Genomic DNA, 21017 nt, shown 5'->3' on the forward strand with positions numbered 1-21017 from the left:
TTATATTTTTCAGGTTTAAAATTATATTTTTTGTCTTAATAATAGATAATTACGAAGAATTTATTTTAGTTGTATTAAATTTTTTTATGTTATTTAGAGAATAAAATGTTTTATTTATATTATTAAAAACGATAAAAAAAATTTTAAGTATTGTAGAGTCCAATGTTAGTGTGAGTAGTATTGAATTTTTTTTTAATTTAATAGTTTAGATAAATTTATTGGTAATCAAAATTATTTAATTATTGAATTTTTACTTAATATGCTACAGGTGGTAAGGATAAGAGTTTGCCATGATCATTAAAAATTTTTTTTTTCCTTTCATTGTTATCAAATCTGGCTCGATTCGCCGGTTTCGACCAAAAATTTGTAATTTTTTAGATTGTGAGCGAAATTAAAGTATTTTTTAACACATTTACATAAAGAAGAGAAATCGGTTAGAACATCAAGAGCTTAATGATCTTATTTTCGTTCATTATAACTTAAGGCTACAACAAAAGTATCTTCTATAATTATTTATCTAATTTTAAAAAGTATTGTTCATTAAAATTTAATCTTTAGTTTAGTAATTACATAACTTGATAACCTAGGAATCAAATGAGAAAGAAAAGTTATGATCCAATTTGTCTTGATGCATTTAATGACCATTTGAATTGGATATTGGAAGATTCATCATCGTTTTTAATTCCTGAAGAAGTTGATGCTCTACCAAACGATTTGGCAAATATGTCCATTCAACTAACTTTAGATGATCTTAGTAAATTTGCCAATTGCTTAAATATTTTAATTGTCAATTGCTATTACGAATTATTCTTGATATTGATTTGTGAAAAATACACAAATGTAGACAAATTAAATTTAGAAGATGACCAAGATAATGATGGACCGAGTAACAATGCTATGGAAGATATGGATGCAAATCAAAATGCAGAAAATGTTGATCAAGCTCCAAATTTGTCCTATGAAGATGTTGATGCTGACTTTGAGCTCACCCATTGGACTTGATTTATCTTTCACTTGCTCTTGTTGATTCAAATTGAGAACGTATTTTGTACTAGAGACTAGTTTATTATCCTTTTTTTTAGATTATTAGTTATGTTTAAAAATTGATATTAGATTATTAATGTTTGTAAAGACTTGCATTTTAAGTTTTAAGACATTATTTTAATTTTATTTATATAATTTTATATTTTTTTTTAATTATGACCAAATTAATCGGGTGAATCAATGACCCACCAATTAAATCAGTAACCCAGTCATATGACTGGGTTGATTATCGATTCGGTTCTAATAACTATACTTCTTTCGTACCATAACTCTCTTTTTCTTTATTTAAGCTATATTATTATTATTATTATTATCTGAAAAATAAAAGAATTGATCATATTATCAATTTGGTATAAATTGTTAAAAAGAAGTCCAAATACAATAAAAAAAGATCAGCCAAATTATTATCAAAATTAACATTAATCATTCACAATTCACCAATTTTACTATGCAATTATCTCTCATTTTAGTGTGAAAACTTCCTGCTTCTATCTAGTTTTTGTTTGTGCATATTTTAACAAGTCTTTCTTTTTATGTTATTAATATATTTTAATAATTAAAGAAAATCAATCAAAAATAATTATAATTTGTCTTATTTAATATTTATTAATTATTACAATAATTAATTAATATTAAATAAGATAAATTTTGTCTGTTTTTTTTTTATCTATCTAGTATTATTCCTGAAAAGAATACTTTTCAACACCATAGTATAATCCTAACATTAAAGTGTTGTTGACCACCAGAATTTTTTCAAGTCAATATTTTAAATTCATGAATTGAAGAAAAAGGTTAAAGCGTGATCAACAAATATTTTTTTGTCACCACCATTTCAAATGATAGTGATGCAGCATTAAGCAAATGCACAACTCAGTAAATGCACTAAATCATATTAAATAATATCACAGTCAATAGATGATCGTTTTTATAAAAATTAATAAATTAAACAATAATAATTAATTGATTAATCTAATTAGACAATTTAAAATTTGGTTTATAATTGTTCAATTGCAAAATGGAATTAAAAGCAATGACAGTGAATTGAGTAAAAGCAATAAACTACTTGAAACGATAATGGCTTAATTGAAAAGCAATCACAATTAATTGAGAACGTAAATTAAAAGCAAGAAATTAAATGCAAAAAAAATAAATGAACATAAGTAAATAAAAGCAATAAAATAAAAGTATTAAATTGAAGTAATGAATGAAAGCAATTAAATGACAGTAATCAGTGTTGGAAATGCGACTCTGGAGCACTTGAAAAGTAAGAAATTAGTGTATTTTTTAGAAAGTAATAAACTCGACATCAGACATAGTAAAAGAAGCCAACAGTTTAGTGTATGAACTCGTAAGTCATACTTGATGAATGCTGCTAATTTTCTTTACTCTTACTTAAATCTTTTTTAAACTTTTAATCTTTCAGTCATAGTTGGTGATAAATGGAATTACCCAATTCTTTTGTACGTTCTTATAGAAATACTTTTATTTTATATTAATAAAATAATATTTATCTTTAAAAAAATAAATAAAAGCAATTAATTGACAATAATTAAATGGAAGCAATTAAATGAAAGTTAATAAATGACTGAATTTAGTCACAAAAAAATGACTGAATTTAAACAAAATTAAAAGCAATTAGATAAAAATAATTAAATGAAAAACAATTACATGGAGGCAAAAGTAATTTGATTAAAATGTTAAAGGTTAGAGAATCAATGATTCTCACTTTTCACCTCATTCATATAAGATAGATTTTTGGTAAATCAGAAGTAATTAAATTTTAATTTTTTGTTAATTTAATTTTTTTTGACTTAATTAATTGTAAATTTTTTTATTAATTGTTCATAAAAAGATGTGAAACACGTTCTCTGATTTAAAATCACATCATTTTTAAGATTTAGAGATGGTTGATTTAATGTTATTTATCAAATGGTAAATACTATGGTGCCTAAAGATTGGTGTCTATTTATTAAAAAAGGTTAAAAGTTATTATTTAATTTAAAAGATATAAGAATAAATAATTTAAAAAAATCAAAACTTACTATAAAAAATAAGTTAGGTAAAGTTTAGACAAAATTTCACAGGCACCATAAAATTAACCTTATCAAATTTAGATCTAAAATCATAAGAATTGTGAGAGTTTTCAAACTCAATTACTATGATCTACTCTTCCAAGTAATCATAGAATTCAAATTAAATTTAAATTATTTTTTAATAGATTGGTAAGAAAGAACTATCACGACTCAGTCATCTCAGACTCTACAATAATAAAAGCAATAGGGAGTACATTACTGTTACCGTCTTGTGTTATGACAATTAACAACACACCACCATACTTGCCATGCAGGTGTATGTCATCCAGTGATACAAAAGGCTTACAGTGCTTGAAAGTCTCAACAAGAGAGGAAAAACCTAAAAAATCAAGGTTCTGAAAATTGAACTGGTCATCGAATCACTCTAGTTACTGATTTACTGGTCCAACCGGTTCAACTATTGTCTAACTGAAAAAATTATTTTATAATAAAAAAATAAATAAATTATAAACAAACACTTTAAAACATAATTATAGTAATATAAACTTTAAAATATCTGCTAAATTTAAAGAATGCATGAAATGTCATCAACTAAAACATTAAGATCTTAAAAAAAATATAAACTCCAAATATGAAATGCCAACATAAAATCATCAATCATCATAAATCAATTTTTTACTTGTGTAAAAAATCAAAAGATACAGCATAAAGACTACTATTACCACCACTTTGATATAAATCAAGATCAATATCACCTAATAAAATATACATATTATCATTAACGATTAATATTAGTAAGCACTAACTTACCAGTCTTATAATTTACAAAGACCGAAAGACATAAATTCTAATTGAATGAAAGTGTTTCTCATTCTATAACAAATACGCTCATGAACAACAACCACATCAGAAGAACAAAAAATGGAGTTATCTTACCCTAATAAGTCTAGTTAGGCTCATACTTAGCATTTTCAACAGTATCATAAATCAAACCAAAATCAGTGGATTCGCCCCCTTCGAAATGGGTGTAAAACTTGAACACGAACGCAGTGTCGGGGTCCTTAACATCATAGATTCTAGCAATTGTAAGCTTCTCTTAAGCTCATCCTTCATATTCCAAATAGAACAACTTAAAAACCCTAAACACCATAATTGTCCAACCCATAATTACCAGATAAAAATCAATTAAATCTAAAGTTTTTAGCTCACAAACAGTAATAATGTTCTCATAATTGTCCAACCAATAATACTTAGAATTGAATTTAATTGATAATACCTGCTTTTTTTCTATTTCTTTGATTTTTTATTTTTGAATCCTGAGAAGCAAGAAATTAGGGTTAGTTCCAAAATCCAACATTAAAACTAAAGAAAATACATTAACTTGCAATCAATTTACCAGGACATGGATAACAACTCGCATAGACTTGAAAGCTCTGCTTTTTATATCTGCTTCCTATTGAATTACCGATATCTACAATGGAAGAAAAAATTATTAAACAACAAATTTATTTTTAACCTGTTGAATTACCCAAAAAAAATCACAAACACAGTATAAAAATAGTACATAAATACAGCAAGGCATCCAATGCTAATAAAAAATCAAATAATCATTCAACAAAATATAAAACATTCCATAATCATTCAATACTTTCTGAACAGAGTATAAAAAAACCGAATTTAGGGGAGAAAAATAAAAAAATCGCAGTTCACATGTCACACTTCACAAAACTTCAAAGTAACCTTCGAACGGGCTTAAACAAAACTTAACTAACAATAATTATAAAAAATTATTCAATTAGTCATCCTTCACCAATTATTATTACAAAAAACAAAATTCATACCTAGGGTTAAAAGCTGGAAGTCTGAAAAAATGCAGAGCTGGCAGGGACAAGAACAGGGATAGTGGCTGGCAAGAGGTGGCTGAAGGGGTGACAATGTTGAATAGAGCTGGCACCGGCGGTCCCTAATTGCACGATGGAAAGTGGTGCTGTCGGTGGCTGCGATTTTCGAGAGCTGACTTGGCGATGGAGCGTGGCTGCGCAAACAGTGGTGGTGGCTCCACAGACGTTGCGACGGCGGGGCTGGATGAAAGTTGCGTTGGAAGCTCGAGGTGAATACCGGAGACGTGAGAACTGAGAGCGAGAGGTGAGAGTGGACTGTGGAGGCTCGAGAGGAGAGGGGTGAGTGGATCTGTGGGTGAGACACTGAGATTAGGGTTCGTTCCCTTTTGCCCCTTTCTTTAGCATGCAAAACGCAGCGTTTTGCTAGCCAATTTCAAAAACTGGCCGGATTACAGTTCGATTCGATCGACCGGTTCGGTGGTCCAACTCCGATTTCTAAATCTGTCAGTTTTGTCTTCTGTTCAAACTATATTTGTTAACGATTTACGGTTCGACTGGTTCGAATCGATTTTCAAAACATTACAAAAAACCTTGTCAAGTTGGCTACAATCACAGACCACCAAGTGTCCATTATATATAGTACGGGACCGCACTGAAATCACTTATCATGCCTGGACAACAACTTTGGAATACTTGTAACAACCTTGGAACCTTATTATATGACTCCTTCTAATCACCATAGATCTAGACAATTGCCTTTTGCTTCGCTATTCAGACTTTTCTGTATGAGAGTTTGAAGTGACATCTCTCCTTAAATACACCTTGTAAGACAAGCATAGTATCAGATGAGTTGGATTGTATAAGAGATATGATGACATTACAAATGAGGTTGTAGTCCAACTGTCGATGGTTCTGAGACGTGGTGGGATTAGACACCACGTGGCCCTCCAAGGCTCCAAATTTATGCACCTCCTTATTGATTTAAAATGAGATTATTATATGTTCTTCCCAAAAATAATCATGATAAACACGAATATGCTTACTTTGGACATCAAATAGTGGCTTATTAATATCTGAGATTCTATCGGAGTACAACATAGATATTTTAAAGACATTTTTCTGCATAATTTCTACAATGCACATAGTACTTTGCTCGACCAAACTCCACAATCTTATACTTAGCACTTCTCCAAATGTTTTAATTCTTCAAACTTAGCATGACAGATTTCCTGCTCTGGAATCTATGACCAATGTGAAATTTCACACCGCCGTATGTGTTGTAATCATCTTCCCTATATTGAAAATTGGAGTATCCTCATGCATCGCATCAAGATTCAACGTGTGATAGTGCCTAGCTACAACTGACAATTCAGAAACTAGTTGTAGGGTAGGCAGAAGATACCAAACTGTTCCACTACGCTTATCGGTGTCTTAGGTACAAACTCCTCCTCATGCTCAGTAGAATCATTTTCATTGTTGTCGGTGATATATTCTTCATCCGACTTCCCATTGTCCACGTCCATGTGTTCTAATAGACTAATACAGTGCAGAGGCAGTGGTGTAAGAGGTAGGTTATCTTGGACAAAATTTGAATGTTCAGAACCACTACCACCTATGTCACCAACCTCTGTAGAAAGCTCCATTACTTGTTGGGTCATGATTTTTCCGTAGACATCAACACCAGGTTCACATGGTTATCGCCATCGAGACAAAAATACGAAACTGAAATATTGTATTTTCCATTAGTGTTAACAACCTATATCCAACTCTTCCAACCTCCTTTGTCCCATTAGCACCCATGCTCGTAATATTAGGCTTTTTAACTCAAATAGAAAATTTAAACAACGAGTGCGTAAAAGGATAGAAGTATCACACTCAAATACAATCTCATTATCATTGTTTCTCATGTGACAATTAAGATATACACTCACAAAAATATATTTATCACTAGACATTTTTACTATACTTATTAAAAGAAAGGAGAAGAAAGAGAGATATATTTGTGAGAAAAAAACTAATACTTGCATATCTTTTTATAGCTACTTTAAATTTATGGTATCAAATCTTATTTACAGTGTAGACAAATTAATATTCTCTATATCTCGTTTACAGAGAAGACAAATTGAGTATGCATGTATCTCATTTATATTGTAGACGAGATACGCGGAGTTCTTTGTCTCTCACGTGCCACAGGTGCACCTATTTTATTTTTTAAAATACGTGTCTTATTACGTTTACAGTGTAAACAAGATACGTTCATAATCAACTTATTTACACTATAAACGAGATATGTAAAAGGACACAAAAGCGTAAATTAAATTATTTAGAGAAAATTTTACTCTCATCCCTTGCGAGATGTTAAAATGACACTCCCCTCCCCTCTATTTATAAAAAGTACATTCCCCTCCCTTATAACTTTTAAAAAACCTCTTCTTTAATCCATTTTAATTTTTTTGTGTTAACTAATTTTAACTTTATCCATTTTTCAAGAAAAAATAAATTATTTTTTTATAAAAATGCCCTTTAGTAAAAATTTTATTTTTTTGTCATTAATTTTGCTTACCAAAATACCATTTAATAAATTATTTTTTTATTGATTAAATTGTATTTTTACCAAAATATTTTTAAAAAAAATTAATAATTAAATTATTTTTTCTAAGATGCCCTTTAATAATTTTTTAATTATTAAATTATGATTTTACCAAAATTTTTGTTAATAATTTTTTATATTTTACTATTAATTTTTTAATATTAATATATATTATTTTAATATTAAAAAAATCTTAGTAAGATTATTTTTCAATATCAATATATACTAATTGTTATACATATTAACAGTGGTAAGATTTTTTTATTTAATTTTAAAATAATATACATTGATATAAATAATTAACAGTAAAATATAAAAAATTATTAAACAAAATTTTGATAAAATTATAATTTAATAATTAAAAAATTATTGAAGGGTATCTTAGAAAAAAATAATTTAATTATTAAATTTTTTAAAAATATTTTGGTAAAAATACAATTTAATAAATAAAAAATAATTTATTAAATGGTATTTTGATAAGCAAAATTTAATAATAAAAAAATAAAATATTTGTTAAAGGGTATTTTTGTAAAAAATATTTTTTTTTGAAAAATAGATAAAGTTAACATTAGTTAACAAAAGAATTTAAAATAGATTAAAGAGGAGTTTTTTAAAAGTGATAAGAGAGGGAAATGTACATTTTATAAATAGAGGGGAAGGAAGCGTCATTTTAGCATATCGCAGGGAAGGGGAGTGGAATTTTCTCAATTATTTATTAAAAATATTCTTATATTATGTGTGCACAAAAAATTATTTACTAAATCAACCATCTATATAAAATATATATTAAAATATAAAACAAACATTAAAATAAGTTAAATAATATATTTTTATGCACAAATATATTATGATTGATTTTTTATATGCATATAGTATTTTTGTAAAAATATCAATGTTATGTAGAGTTTGTTTGAATGAGTTTTTTTTAAAAAAAAATATTTTTCTATATGATTTTTTCCTTAAAATAATTAAGAGATAAAATTTTATTTATACTTAAATGTAAACTTTTTTTATTGGTCAAATAATTAACTTATTCGTTTGCTTAAGCACACACTGAAAGTTTAAATAATTATATTTTATACATACAATAATTTATTAACCAATGATAAACTTTTAAATATAACTCAAATTCCTAATTCAAATATACTGCGGTCTTACCCAATAGATTTTGTCTGGATTCAAGGCATATTTTTGGGTTGGCCGAACTTGATCCATGTATTGCTCTAGAAAAAATTTTCTTTTGCGTTAGGATTTATATAGGAGGGCTATAAGTCGAACAAAAGAAAGAAAATAATAAAATAACAAAAAATATTTGAATTTTTTTATATTTAAATTAACACTAATTATTTTTTTTATTAAAAATAGTGACCCTAATATTTGTCAAAATAAAAATCGAGAAGCACCTAACACCAATAGTGTTTCTTGTTCCTCATATCCATGACACAATAGTTCTGAGGTAAAATTTACGATTGCTTCTTTTATTAAGGTATGTTGCACTACAATTCCTTCTTTTAATTGGCACATTATTCTTTTGATCATGATTTTCTTTTCTTTTAATCATTTTGATGCATGTAACTGTTAGAGATTTCAGCTACATTTTAAATTCTGATATTCTGTGATTTAGAATTTCATATTTTTTGCATATCTCAAAAAGTTATAATTTTTGTATTTTTTTCTTTTTCTTTCAATCTTTTTGATAAAAAAATTTATAAAAAAAATATGAAAAAAGTGGATTTAAATAGAATTACTATATGAAAAAATATAAATATTTTTATTTCAAGATTTTATTAAGTATATACTAAGATTACTTAAGATTTTAAATTTTTTTAATAAATAAAACACATAATATATTAAAAAGTTTGGATATTTTCAATTTTTATATTCTCTTTCTGTGTTTAATACTTCAATAATTATTCTAAAACTATTTTTTAGCAAAATTTTTTATTTTAAATCTTTTAATAAGGACTTTAATTAAAAAATTCTTTAGCTAAATTCAAATTCACATTGAATATTATTATTAAAAATTAAAAGATATACTTTGAAAACAAAATATCGTTATCAATCATAAATTAACAATTATTTACCTATTTACTTTATAATATAGTAGTATATTCAAATTAAGAATCAATCATGATACATATTCGTAAAGATAATGAAAATATTTTAAGACAAGAGGGGAAAATGAAAATTTCACATTTTCAAAGAGCTCTATTACTAGAGCATCTGCAAAGAAACTCAATGAGAGTTTTAAAAACTTGACAACAGTTATACATAAGGAGTTACATCAAGTTCTAACCAAGGAAAAAAGGATAAGGTTCAGTAATACTTTTCAAATTTAATAAAAGACATAATTTATTATTAATTTTTGAATTTTTAGGTCTTTATTTTAGTTTGTTTTGTTGTTAAGATTTGTTAAATAATTTGATTAGTAGTATTTTTAGAAATTTTAAATTTAAATCAAATATGATTTAATCCAATAAGATCAATTCTAATTTAAATTAGTTATCTTATCTTTAGAAAATTTAAATTAAGTTATCTTATTTTATCTTTTAGTTCATTTGTTAAGAGTCTATTTAAACATTTTTGGTGAAACAATTTACACCAATTTTAATGAATAAAATTTTCAGTAACTTTATGCACGTTTCTATTGTGAGATTGTTGATAAAGTTTGTTATACAAAGAAGATTGAAGGATCCAAGCTAAGGTGAATCTGTATAGTAATTTTTTTCCGTTTTCGAAGATAAGTTCTTTAAAAATTTAGTACTAAGAACAGTATCTTGAGGTGTAGTAAGAAAATTCTTATCTATGTTATTATGTTTCCGTTGTGCCCTTAGAATTGTGTCTCTTTATACCAATTATCTTTTGTTTTTTTTGTCATTTTTTTTATATCTCTTCTCCAACTCTTTTATTGAGACTTTAATGCTTCATCTTTATTAAACTCCTTAAATTTTGAATAATCTCTTATTAAATTATTATATATTAATGTATTTTATAAGTAATTTCTTCTGTTAAAATAATAACTTTTAACTTTTTAAAATCTAATTCTCTATGAATTAAATCAGTAACAACAAAGTCACCAAAAAAAATCAGTAACAACAACTTTTCTTTTTCGGAAAAACAATGTTTCCTTTTAACAAAGTAAACTAAATTCAAATAATATACATTTATGATTTATCACATAAGATAATTAAAAAGTTGTTTTAACCCCAAAAGATAAAATAAAAATCTGTTTTAATTAAGATATCAATTATTTTCGATATTTAAATTTAAAGTCAATTTCGATTCCATTCAAATCTCTTCTCAAACTATATATAAGATTCTTCAAGAACTCTCGTATTACTGTTGCTCTCTTCCAAGTGAATTCACACTATACCATAAAGCCAGAATCGAAAAGAAACAGAGATGACAAATTTTCATGCTTTGATAATTTTGATGAAATGTCAAAGGCTCTGTTAAATTTTGATGTCATCGTAAAGAATGAGAGTTCTTCCAATATTCTTAGTTCCGCAACTCTTTAAGATCCTAAGGCAATTTAGGCAATTCAATCTCTCTCAAAAGGTTAGTATTTCAGTGTTTTAGAATTTAATTTTATTGTGTCGTAAAATGTATCAAAAAATAATTTTAGGACAATTTACGTGTTTAAAACTTTTTAGAAAAAATATTATCAGATTACAACTTTTTAAAAATTTAAACTTAAATGCAACTTCTATAATTATACGTAAACTTTTACACTCGAGCATGTTTTACGTTGAAAAGCGTAAACACATAATTCGCTAGTGGAAGGAATGATATGGATGAAGAAACTGCGATATCTTATGGCGGTTTCTTTACAATCTGGCTGCTTAGAAAATGCCTATATGTGCGTTTCGCAAATGTCTTGAAAAAAAGAGAAGTGATTCCACCTCTGAACGCACAAACTAAAATTTGTTGCTTCTGCGTTTATATCTATGGTGGCCGGTTATTATTGGGAAATTAGATGAAAAATTTTTTTTGTTCAAAATTTTTTTTATTAAAATCTTCTAAATTTGTTTCAATCATTTGGTTTTTTTTATTATTTTTAGTACTCTATTTCATATTTTAATTTTTATATTTTTTTCATATGATATATGTGGTTAGTTTTATGAAATTTTTATTCTTTTTTATCTATGTGAATTTTTTTCTATTCTTTGATGTACTCTATTTTTATTTTATATAAAAAAATTATTTTTTATTTGAGTTTGTAAAATTTGTAATTGTAATTATTATTATATAAGACGTTTGTTATCAAAATTTTACATAATATGAATTATGAGCCTATCAAGAAGTATAAAATAAATAAAAAACTAATTATAAATAATAATAGAATTACAAATAATAAAAATTTATAGTTTAAAATAATATTAAATTACAGAATACTGATATTACTAAAAAAATTATAGAATATTTTTGTTTGTTTAACATTATAAGATTTATAGTACTCTCTTTCATATTTTTATCTTTTATTGTATTTATTTTATTTATATCATAAATAATTTTTATATTATTTCACTTCTAATTTTTCATGTATATTATTATTTTTTACAATTTTTATTTTTTCTTTGTTCATATTAATTTTTTTTATCATCTACTGTTCTTTATGTCTAATATTTTTTTATTATTTTTTATCATTTTTGTATAATACTTTTTTTATTATATAATAATTACAATTACAAATTTTATAAAGTCAAATAAAAAATAATTTTTTTATATAAAACAAAAATAGAGGACATCAAGGAATAAAAAAAACTCATTCAAATAAGAAAAAATAAAAATTTTATAAAACCAACCACATATATTACATGAAAAAAATATAAAAATTAAGATATGAAAGAGAATATCGAAAGATTTTGATGAAAAAGATTTGGAACGGATAACTATATTTCTCATATAATTTTCCAACACTAACTAACCACTATGGACATGAACGCATAAATAATAAATTTTAGCTTCACATGAATGCGTTCAGAAATGAAATCACTTAATTTTAAACTAGTTAATTTTTCTTTGAAAATTAAGATTTATTTTATTTTATTTTATTTTTTTCCTGTAACAGATTGCTATGATTTTAGTAGCTTATTGAAGACATTGAATCGCACAGAGAAAAAGAACGTGAAACGTTTGATCCGAGTTGGGAGAATTCAGAAAATAAAAAAAAAAGGAAAAGAAGAAGAAAATTTCAATAAAATTCATGTTTGTGAAGCTAAGCCTTTTGAAAAAAATGTAAAAGTAATAAATAGAACGAAAAAAGAGCAAATTTCAGATAATGAATTTGGCTTGGAAGAGTTTTTAGATACTTCAAGAGACGGAAGCTTTCGTCTTAGAACAAGGCTTTATAATATTATGTATTGTCTTATAACAACAGATTTTTTTTCCTAATTCAAATATTAGTGTCTTGAAATCATAATGTTCATTCAAATTAGAGTAAAGTCCTTAGAAATTTACATCTCGAATAAATTAGTTTTTAAACAAAAAATACTAATAAAATTCTCTAACAAGTTAGTTTAAATTAAGATCTTTTACTCTAATTATATAAACTAATTAGAAGGTAGTGTGTTTTTTTCTAAAGTCAAATAATTTCATTCATGAAAAGAAAGAAATATATAGGTGTCTATGTATGGAACAAATAAAAGAAATGAGAGACTCCTAATGCTCTACTATAAAGATAACATTATATAATACTCCAATAAGAGAGATAAAAAAAGTAAAGTGCTCATCAATTAGAAAGTGAAAATTTGTTGAATCTCTTTTTGTAACTTTAAAGCCGACATTATTATTTCTTTCCCACTAATTGATACATTATCAAAGAGCCTTTCATAAGGGCCAACTCAAAATCACCATAAAAAATAGTGTTTATATCTACTATTTAAAAAAAAATTTATTAGTATTTTTTTAAAAACTAATTTATCTAAAAAATAAATTCTCAAAAGATTTATTTGTCATTTTATTCTCCAAATTAATATATCTCTTGCTTTTAAAATAGTTAAAAAAAGAAATAAATTAAAAAATATTAAAAATTCTAATTTATTCTTTTAATTATTTTTTTAAATTAGAAATAAAAATTTAAATTTTTTTATCTGTTTTTATGTTTAAAAAAACATATATAATTAATTTTTTATTTATTTAAATATTATAAAAATAAATTAGTATTTCTAATTACAAAGATCACCTAATAAAAAAAATTACAATATAGATGATAATAAGTCTCATAGGCTGAAATTTTTGGGAGTTGATAAGTTCTTGTGCCAAAAAGCTGAAAATCTTAATGAGAAATGTGGCAAAATATACTGATTAGGGTATCTTCTCAAAGTTAAATATGGATTTATATAAGTACTTATAAATCAATCTTAACCTCTTGCTTTGGTTGTGAAATAAACGCCAATGATAAAAAAAAATAGAGATATAATAGTTATAATTTTAATTTAATTCTTAAAATTTTTTAATAGTGATTTTAAATGAATAGATTAATTTTACAAAATTTTTACTAAATTTAACAATTTTATGATTTAAATCTTAATATAATTTTATCTTATTTAATTTACTCTTCTAATGTTTCATGAAATTTTGATTTCTTTAAGCGTAATTAGAAGATGTTCAATTGTTATCATGGTTTTGAAAATTTAACTGAACAGGCCGGTTGGACCGGTCCGACCGTGAAAATACAAATAATTCTCGAAAGTCAAAACCGTTCATTTTAAAACTGGATACAAATCACTAAATCAGCCGGTTGGATTGGATTGGAAATCGGCCGGTTTGGATGGAACGACGCCGTTTCAGTTAAATAGAAAAAAAAGAACGCGGGCTAAAGTGCTGTGCCTCCCACTACCCCTCTTTCGTTCCTTCCTATGTTCTTCACTAATCAAGTAATCAGAAAACTGAACTCAAAGAAAGAAAAAGTGAAAACCCTAGGTAGCCTCCACTGCCGCTGAACGGAGTGAGCCACTGCCGTCGTCCGTCTTTATCCGAGGCTTCTCTCTTCGTTCTTCGGCGTTCTCCAAGTCTCCAACCGCTGTCCGCTCTCAGATTCACCAGTCGCAGTCGCGCAGCTTCTTCCTCGAGCGTCCGTTGTCTTCGTCTTCTTGCCGTCGTCTTCTTCTGCTGACTCTACGCGCCGCGGTTCTCGCCGTCTCAGACCGAAGGTCAGTGCTCACTGCTCACTTGTTCTTCGTTTTTTTAATGCTTTGTTCAGAAATCAAATCACAGGATGATTAATTGATTATTGAATGTTTTGTGATTTTATTGAAGAAAACCCTTCTCCATTCCAATCTCCTTCCTTCGAGTTCAGAGATCAGAAGTTCAACCAAGAGAAAAACCCTAGCCTCCACTACCGTCGCAAGGAGCAGCCGTGTTTGCCACCGTCCGCCGCAGTCAGGGTTGTCTCTTTGAGTCTTCGTCCGCCGCAGTCAGTGCTCACTTGTTCTTGTTTCTTTTTTATGCTCTTTTCAGAAATCATTGAACGATTATTGAATGTTTATGTTTTTATTGAATGATTAATGATTATTGATTAGCTCCTCTGTTCTGCTGTTGTTTTGTGTTTTGTAATCTTTTTGGGTAGTGATGTGATGCTGATGATGTGCTGGTTTGTGTTTTACTGTTTTGTGATTTAATTGGGCATAGATTGTGACTGTCTTAATAATTAATTGAACTCCAACAATTTGTTCAAAACGTTCCCAACCTTGCTGTCCTTGAATGCTGGAAATATACTGCGTCTGCCTGGGTTGCGGAAATTAGAGCTTTTATTCTAGCACAATAGCATTAATAAATCTAGACTTTGAATTATTAGGAATCAAGCTATACTAGTGCTAGAAAATATGAATTATGTTCTATAAGCACCCTTTTATTTAGGTCTTAAGACTGACTTTTGTGTGTCATTAAGCTTCACAAATTATGCTGCATTATGACTGGCTTAATTCTGAAATTAATTTATTTGTCTTAGTTTAAGGTGGATGTATGAGTTTTTAAATATAGTGATATGGTGAAAAAATTTTATTTTTGATTTACTATCTTATTTTCCCATATACAAGTCCTGAAGTATACTTTTGTTGTACATTGCATCCTGCATAGGTTTTTGTTGCATTGAATGGTGCATTTCAATATTTCATACACTTTTGGAGTACTTTGCAAACATGTATAATGCAATAGTTGTTAGTCAATTAGATTTGGACTTGAAACTCAGTATATTTTGTATACTAGCTGCCTAGCTGGGCTACTTAATCTTAGTCTTAATTAATATAAGGTTAAGGATTTTACAACTATTGATCGGACATTCACAATTGCATTACCTGAATGGAATGGCAGCAGTCTTCTTTGGGAAAGGATAGGAAAGGTGATTTCACTATATTTCAGGGCGACGGGCGAGAAAGCTAAAGCCCCCATAGAGAAGAAAGAAGGGGAGGGAATAGAACTGAACCCCGAGGAGGCTTGCAAAGACTTTTTTTCTTCAAATCGAGAGGAATTGGACAGCACAAAAAAAGAATTGACCCCAGACCGATTTTTTGGCGCAGTTGCAAAAGATATCCGGAAACATGGCCCGGCATGTATTTCTAATTTTACATGTTAAAAACTGATTGTACTAAGAAGCTAGTTAAAAACATATTTTTTAAAGCTTTGGACTAAACCTGTACGCAAATACATGAAAAGTAGTTTATTACTTTATTTTACTGAAATTGTAGAGAGTTTGAAGAGAGAAGTGTTCATTTCTTGAAGGATTGCTGCTTCTGTTATTTGAAACTTCAGAGATATAATTACAAAATGATTTTTTCGGTTGAATTACGGTTGAACCGGTTAAACTAGTAAGTTAATGAACCAATAATTAAAACGGTTTGGTGACCAATTCGGTTCTCAGAACCTTGATTGTTATAAATCACCTTCATTTAAGAATTCGAGTCATAATTACTAAATTGGCATGGACTCTAGGTTTAGGGTAAATATTTTTGCTCTACTACGTCTAAAGGAAGGTTATTTTTGAATTAAGACACTCTTTTAGTTTTAGAAAGTTTTTTATCAAACAGAAAAAAGTTTTATTTGTCTTTTGCTACTACAGAAGTTTAAAAATAAAGAATGAAAGAAAGTGACACCAATATATATCTTAGTTCAATTTTAAAGTGTAGTGAGATCTATGTCTAGTTTTTACTACAATTATGGTGCAATTTTATTATAACGATCAACAAGATTACAAACACCAATTCAAATACATGAAAAGTAGTTCATTACTTTATTTTACTGAAATTGTAGAGAGTTTGAAGAGAAAAGTGTTCATTTCTTGAAGGATTGTTGCTTCTGTTATTTGAAACTTCAAAGATATAATTACAAAATGATTTTTTTTTAGTTGAATTACGGTTAAACTGGTTAAACTAATAAACCAATAAACTAATAATTAAAACGGTTTGATGACTAATTTGATTCTCAGAACCTTGATTGTTATAAATCACATTCATTTAAGAATTCAAGTCATAATTACTAAATTGGCATGCACTCTAGGTTTAGGGTAAGGATTTTTGCTCTACTACGTCTAATGGAAGGTAATTTTTGAATTAAGACACTCTTTTATTTTTAGAAAGTTTATCAAACAGAAAAAAGTTTTATTTGTCTTTTGCGACTACAGAAGTTTAAAAATAAAGAATGAAAGAAAGAGAAACCAACATATATCTTAGTTCAATTTCGAAGTGTAGTGAGATCTATGTCTAGCTTTTACTATAATTATAGTGCAATTTCATTATAACGATCAACAAGATTACAAACACCAATTCAAACTATAATTATGAGTTTCACAAACCAAGACAAATCAGAATAGTCAAAACCAAACAAAATCAAATCAATAATAAAGCCTCGAATGTAAACAGAAATTATTTGACTTTTTTTTTTCTTATGTAATGTTTTTTCTTTCATTGGTTTTTACTCAATTTTTTATACTAAAACATGTATTTTTCTTTTCAAATAGAAATACTCTATAATCTAAAACTCAAATATATCAATTTGAAATTAAATAAAGAATCACAACTCTCAAACCTGCTGGTTTTGTATTCTTTATTTTCTTCTTTTTTTTTTTCTTGATTTTTGATCATCTTTTTATAACAAAACAGCAGCTCCTGATCTTATTAGTCGTTGTTGTCCCAATCAATAATCGTTATTGACACAATTTTTATTTCTAATATTAACTGCAATCTCTTCTAGATTTCTATTAATTCTTGCTCTTGATGAGATAAAGCTCTTTCAATATAACCAAATCATCATCTTCAGCCTTTATTATATGCCAAAATACTTAATACACAAATAAAATTAATTTAACCAAACTTAATTAACCAAACTAAATATTTGTCATCACAATAAATTAAATAAAACTCTTTAAACCCAAAAATGAGTAATGAATCATAAGTTACTTCGTAAGCTGCTTTTCTTTCCCTAGTACTTTTAGTTATTTATTATTGCAGAATTCTATTGTAATTTGTAAATTTAAGTTTGTTTTTTCAAAATTTGTTATATTTTATTTTAAAATTTTAACTTCTATCATATTTCAAAATTCAAACTATGTCAGATTTAACAACATATAAACCCTAATAACAATAAAATAGTTATTGCAGCACAAACTGGTCCCTTAAAAATAAGGTCTAATTTATTAAAAGAAATTTAGCAGGGCAACAATTAGCTCATTTAATTCGCAAAATAATATCGATTGAGAGATTTATTTCAGCTACATGAATGGGCTACAAGCCCAATAAGAGAAAGAAAAGAACAAAACAGAAACCCAAAAAGCACACATAACAGTAGCAGAGTAGTGTTATATTTTGTGAGGCGGTGTGTTACGTGTGTATATTGACGTATAGCAGTTACCACATCGCTCTTCTCTTGTTTAAGGTATGTTTCCATTTCCTTATTCTTCTTCAATGATGGCTGTGCCTGAGACATTCCAATCACTTTCTCTAATTGCAGATTCCCACGTTCCTTGCATCATTGGTTTTCCTTATTTTACTGTTAATAGTTTTAATTTGGTCGTGAATTCAGCATTTTTGTGCTTCAAATTGAGATTAGGATTCTAGACATTGAGTGGTCAATATATCCACATTTTAAAGCTACTAAAATATACAAGTAACATTCAAAAGTTTAATTTTGATATACTGTTAATGTAAGGTAATTTATGCAGTCTGGTCAATTTTTTGCTGCCCTGACACTATGTAATTAGATACCTAAAAACTGTTTTAGTGCATCAAAATTAAATTCATAAGTTTAATTTATATCTCCTTGAAAATATACAAATATAAGAATCCTTCAAAATTCTCATGTCTTTACGTGAATTCACATTGCAGAATGAAACCAGAATCGAAAAGAAAGAGTGACGAAGCCCACACTTATAGCCATGAAAAACCTTCATGCTTTGATAGTTTTGCTGAAATGTCAAACGCTCTGTTAAATTCTGATATCACCATAAGAAACCAAAGTTCTCCCAATATTCTTGGTTCTGCAACTAATCAAGATCCTAATTCAATTCAATCTCTCTCAAAAGGTTAGTGTTTCATTTTTTCTTAAATTTAAATTCAATTATAATCTTGAAATCATTGTGAGTATCTTTTTACTTTTTTATTATAAATTTAAACTTAACATGTGTAACAGATTGCTACGACTTTAATAATTTATGGAAGACATTGAATTACATAGAGAAGAAGAATGCAAAACGCATAATCGTCGTTAAGAGGGTTGATAAGAAAAAAGAAAAGAAAATGAAGAGGAAGAAGGAGAAGGAGAAATTTCAAATAATAAAATTCTTGACAATGAACCCAAAGAAGCCGTTTGAAAGCATTGTAAGAGTAAAAGGTGGAAACAGAAAGGAGCAAAATTCAGAGAAAAACTCAGATAATCAATTTGGCTTGGAAGAGTTTATTGATGCTGTAAATCATGGAGGCTTTCATCTTAGAACAAGGATTCATCTTAAGAATAAGAATACCCAACAGAAGGAACAAAACACAAATAAATTTGGTTAGTTTCTATCATCTTAGAAGAAGAGATTTTTCTTCTAATTTAAACAGTGACTGTATGTCCGTCAAGATTTATATTTCTCTTACTTTTAGTGTAGATAAGAACTTCTATCCGTGATATCATGATGAAATCTTGTTAGATATTCTTCAATTTGTTTTTCCTGTGTTTTCTCTTGCTTTAAATTTAGTGTTTAAAGATTTTTTTAACCATTCTTGTAAGATATTAGTCAATTTGTTTTTCATGTGTTTTCTCTTGCTTTTAGTTTGTGTTTAAAGTTTTTTTTTGACAAATTCTTTTATATGCCATAAAACGGGAGTGAGAAATTTGTATTCGGTAAAAGATGATATAATTTTTTTCAAACCCGTCAAAATGGGCTAAATCCATCGGGTCAGCCAGTTTATTCATTTAAATGGGGAATTTTATCTCTAAAATTGAATCGTCTAAATTTCGGGCTAAACGGGCTGAACCTGATTAACCCGAAAAAAATAACGGGTTAAATGGGCTAGCCCGCGAGCTAAACGGGTCGCTCATTTATTTTTTTATGTTTTTTTAAAAAAAAAGCGATATTTTTTCTGATCTGACATGAATATTCGACCCATCAACTAAAACAAAATTATTTTCAAAGGTTTTTGACCTAAAAGTGGTATTTTTTGTTAAAATATTTTTTAAAAAATAAAATCAAATAATAAATGGACTGGCCCGTTTAACCTATCGAGCTGACCATAAACGGCCCGAATTAAAAAATTTTGGCCCGTGAATAAAGCGGACTTAAAACGAGCCAGCCCATTTAACCCGCAAATTTAACGGACCGGACCTAAATGGGCTGGACTAGCCCGTTTGATAGCCCTAATTTTTTTAGAGTTAATACTTAGATTATTTTTTAAAATATCATTTATATTTTAGAGTGATACCAGAATTTAGACAAGATGAATAAGGGTAATATTTTGACAGTTTTGTTATATATTTTTATTTTGTTGATACCCAAATTTAATTAAGTTGGTTTAAATTCAACAAAAATTACTCACACAACGTGCGTGTAAAATCACACACTTCTTTTTCTAACCTAAATTGTTTGAATGAATTTTTTAAAAAAGTTATTTTTTTAGATAATTTTTTTCTTAAAAAAATGAGACAAAAGTTTATTTATATTCAAATGTAAATTTATATTTTTTTTATTGGTCAAGTGGTTAGTTCATTCATCGTTAAAACATATATTAAAAGTTTAATCCATGTCTTATATATACAACAATTCATTATCCAACAAATTTTAAATAGAACTCAAATCCCTAATTCAAATGTACTGCGGCCTTACCCAATGGATTTTGTCTGGATTTAAGTCATATTTTGTATCAGCGGAACTTGATCCATGTATTTCTCTAAAAAAAATTTTCTTTTGCGTTGGAATTTATATGGGAGAAGTACAGGCCGAACAAAAGAAAGAAAATAATAAAATAACAAAAGATATTTAAAAATAAATATTTTTATATTTAAATTAACACTAATTAAATTTTAAATTTTTTTATT

At 27.2% G+C, this 21017-nt stretch overlaps 1 protein-coding gene and 1 long non-coding RNA gene across 2 annotated transcripts; both read left to right on the forward strand.

The window, feature by feature from the left end:
* The first annotated feature begins 14347 nt into the window (after positions 1-14347).
* On the forward strand, positions 14348-16318 carry LOC130956226 (uncharacterized). Its single transcript, XR_009077040.1, has 3 exons — positions 14348-14662; positions 14769-14925; positions 15822-16318. It is a non-coding gene; the product is annotated as an uncharacterized LOC130956226 (long non-coding RNA).
* Positions 16319-18359: 2041 nt separating this feature from the next.
* LOC130954869 (uncharacterized) lies at positions 18360-19603 on the forward strand. The gene is made up of 3 exons (XM_057881652.1): positions 18360-18377; positions 18827-19023; positions 19131-19603. Exons 2-3 carry the CDS (start codon positions 18828-18830, stop codon positions 19496-19498), a joined length of 564 nt encoding a protein of 187 aa, XP_057737635.1. The 5' UTR covers positions 18360-18377; position 18827; the 3' UTR covers positions 19499-19603.
* The last annotated feature ends 1414 nt before the right edge of the window (positions 19604-21017 follow it).

The sequence above is a fragment of the Arachis stenosperma genome, chromosome 10 (assembly GCF_014773155.1).
Source record: "Arachis stenosperma cultivar V10309 chromosome 10, arast.V10309.gnm1.PFL2, whole genome shotgun sequence".
NCBI classification, from domain to species: Eukaryota; Viridiplantae; Streptophyta; class Magnoliopsida; order Fabales; family Fabaceae; genus Arachis; species Arachis stenosperma.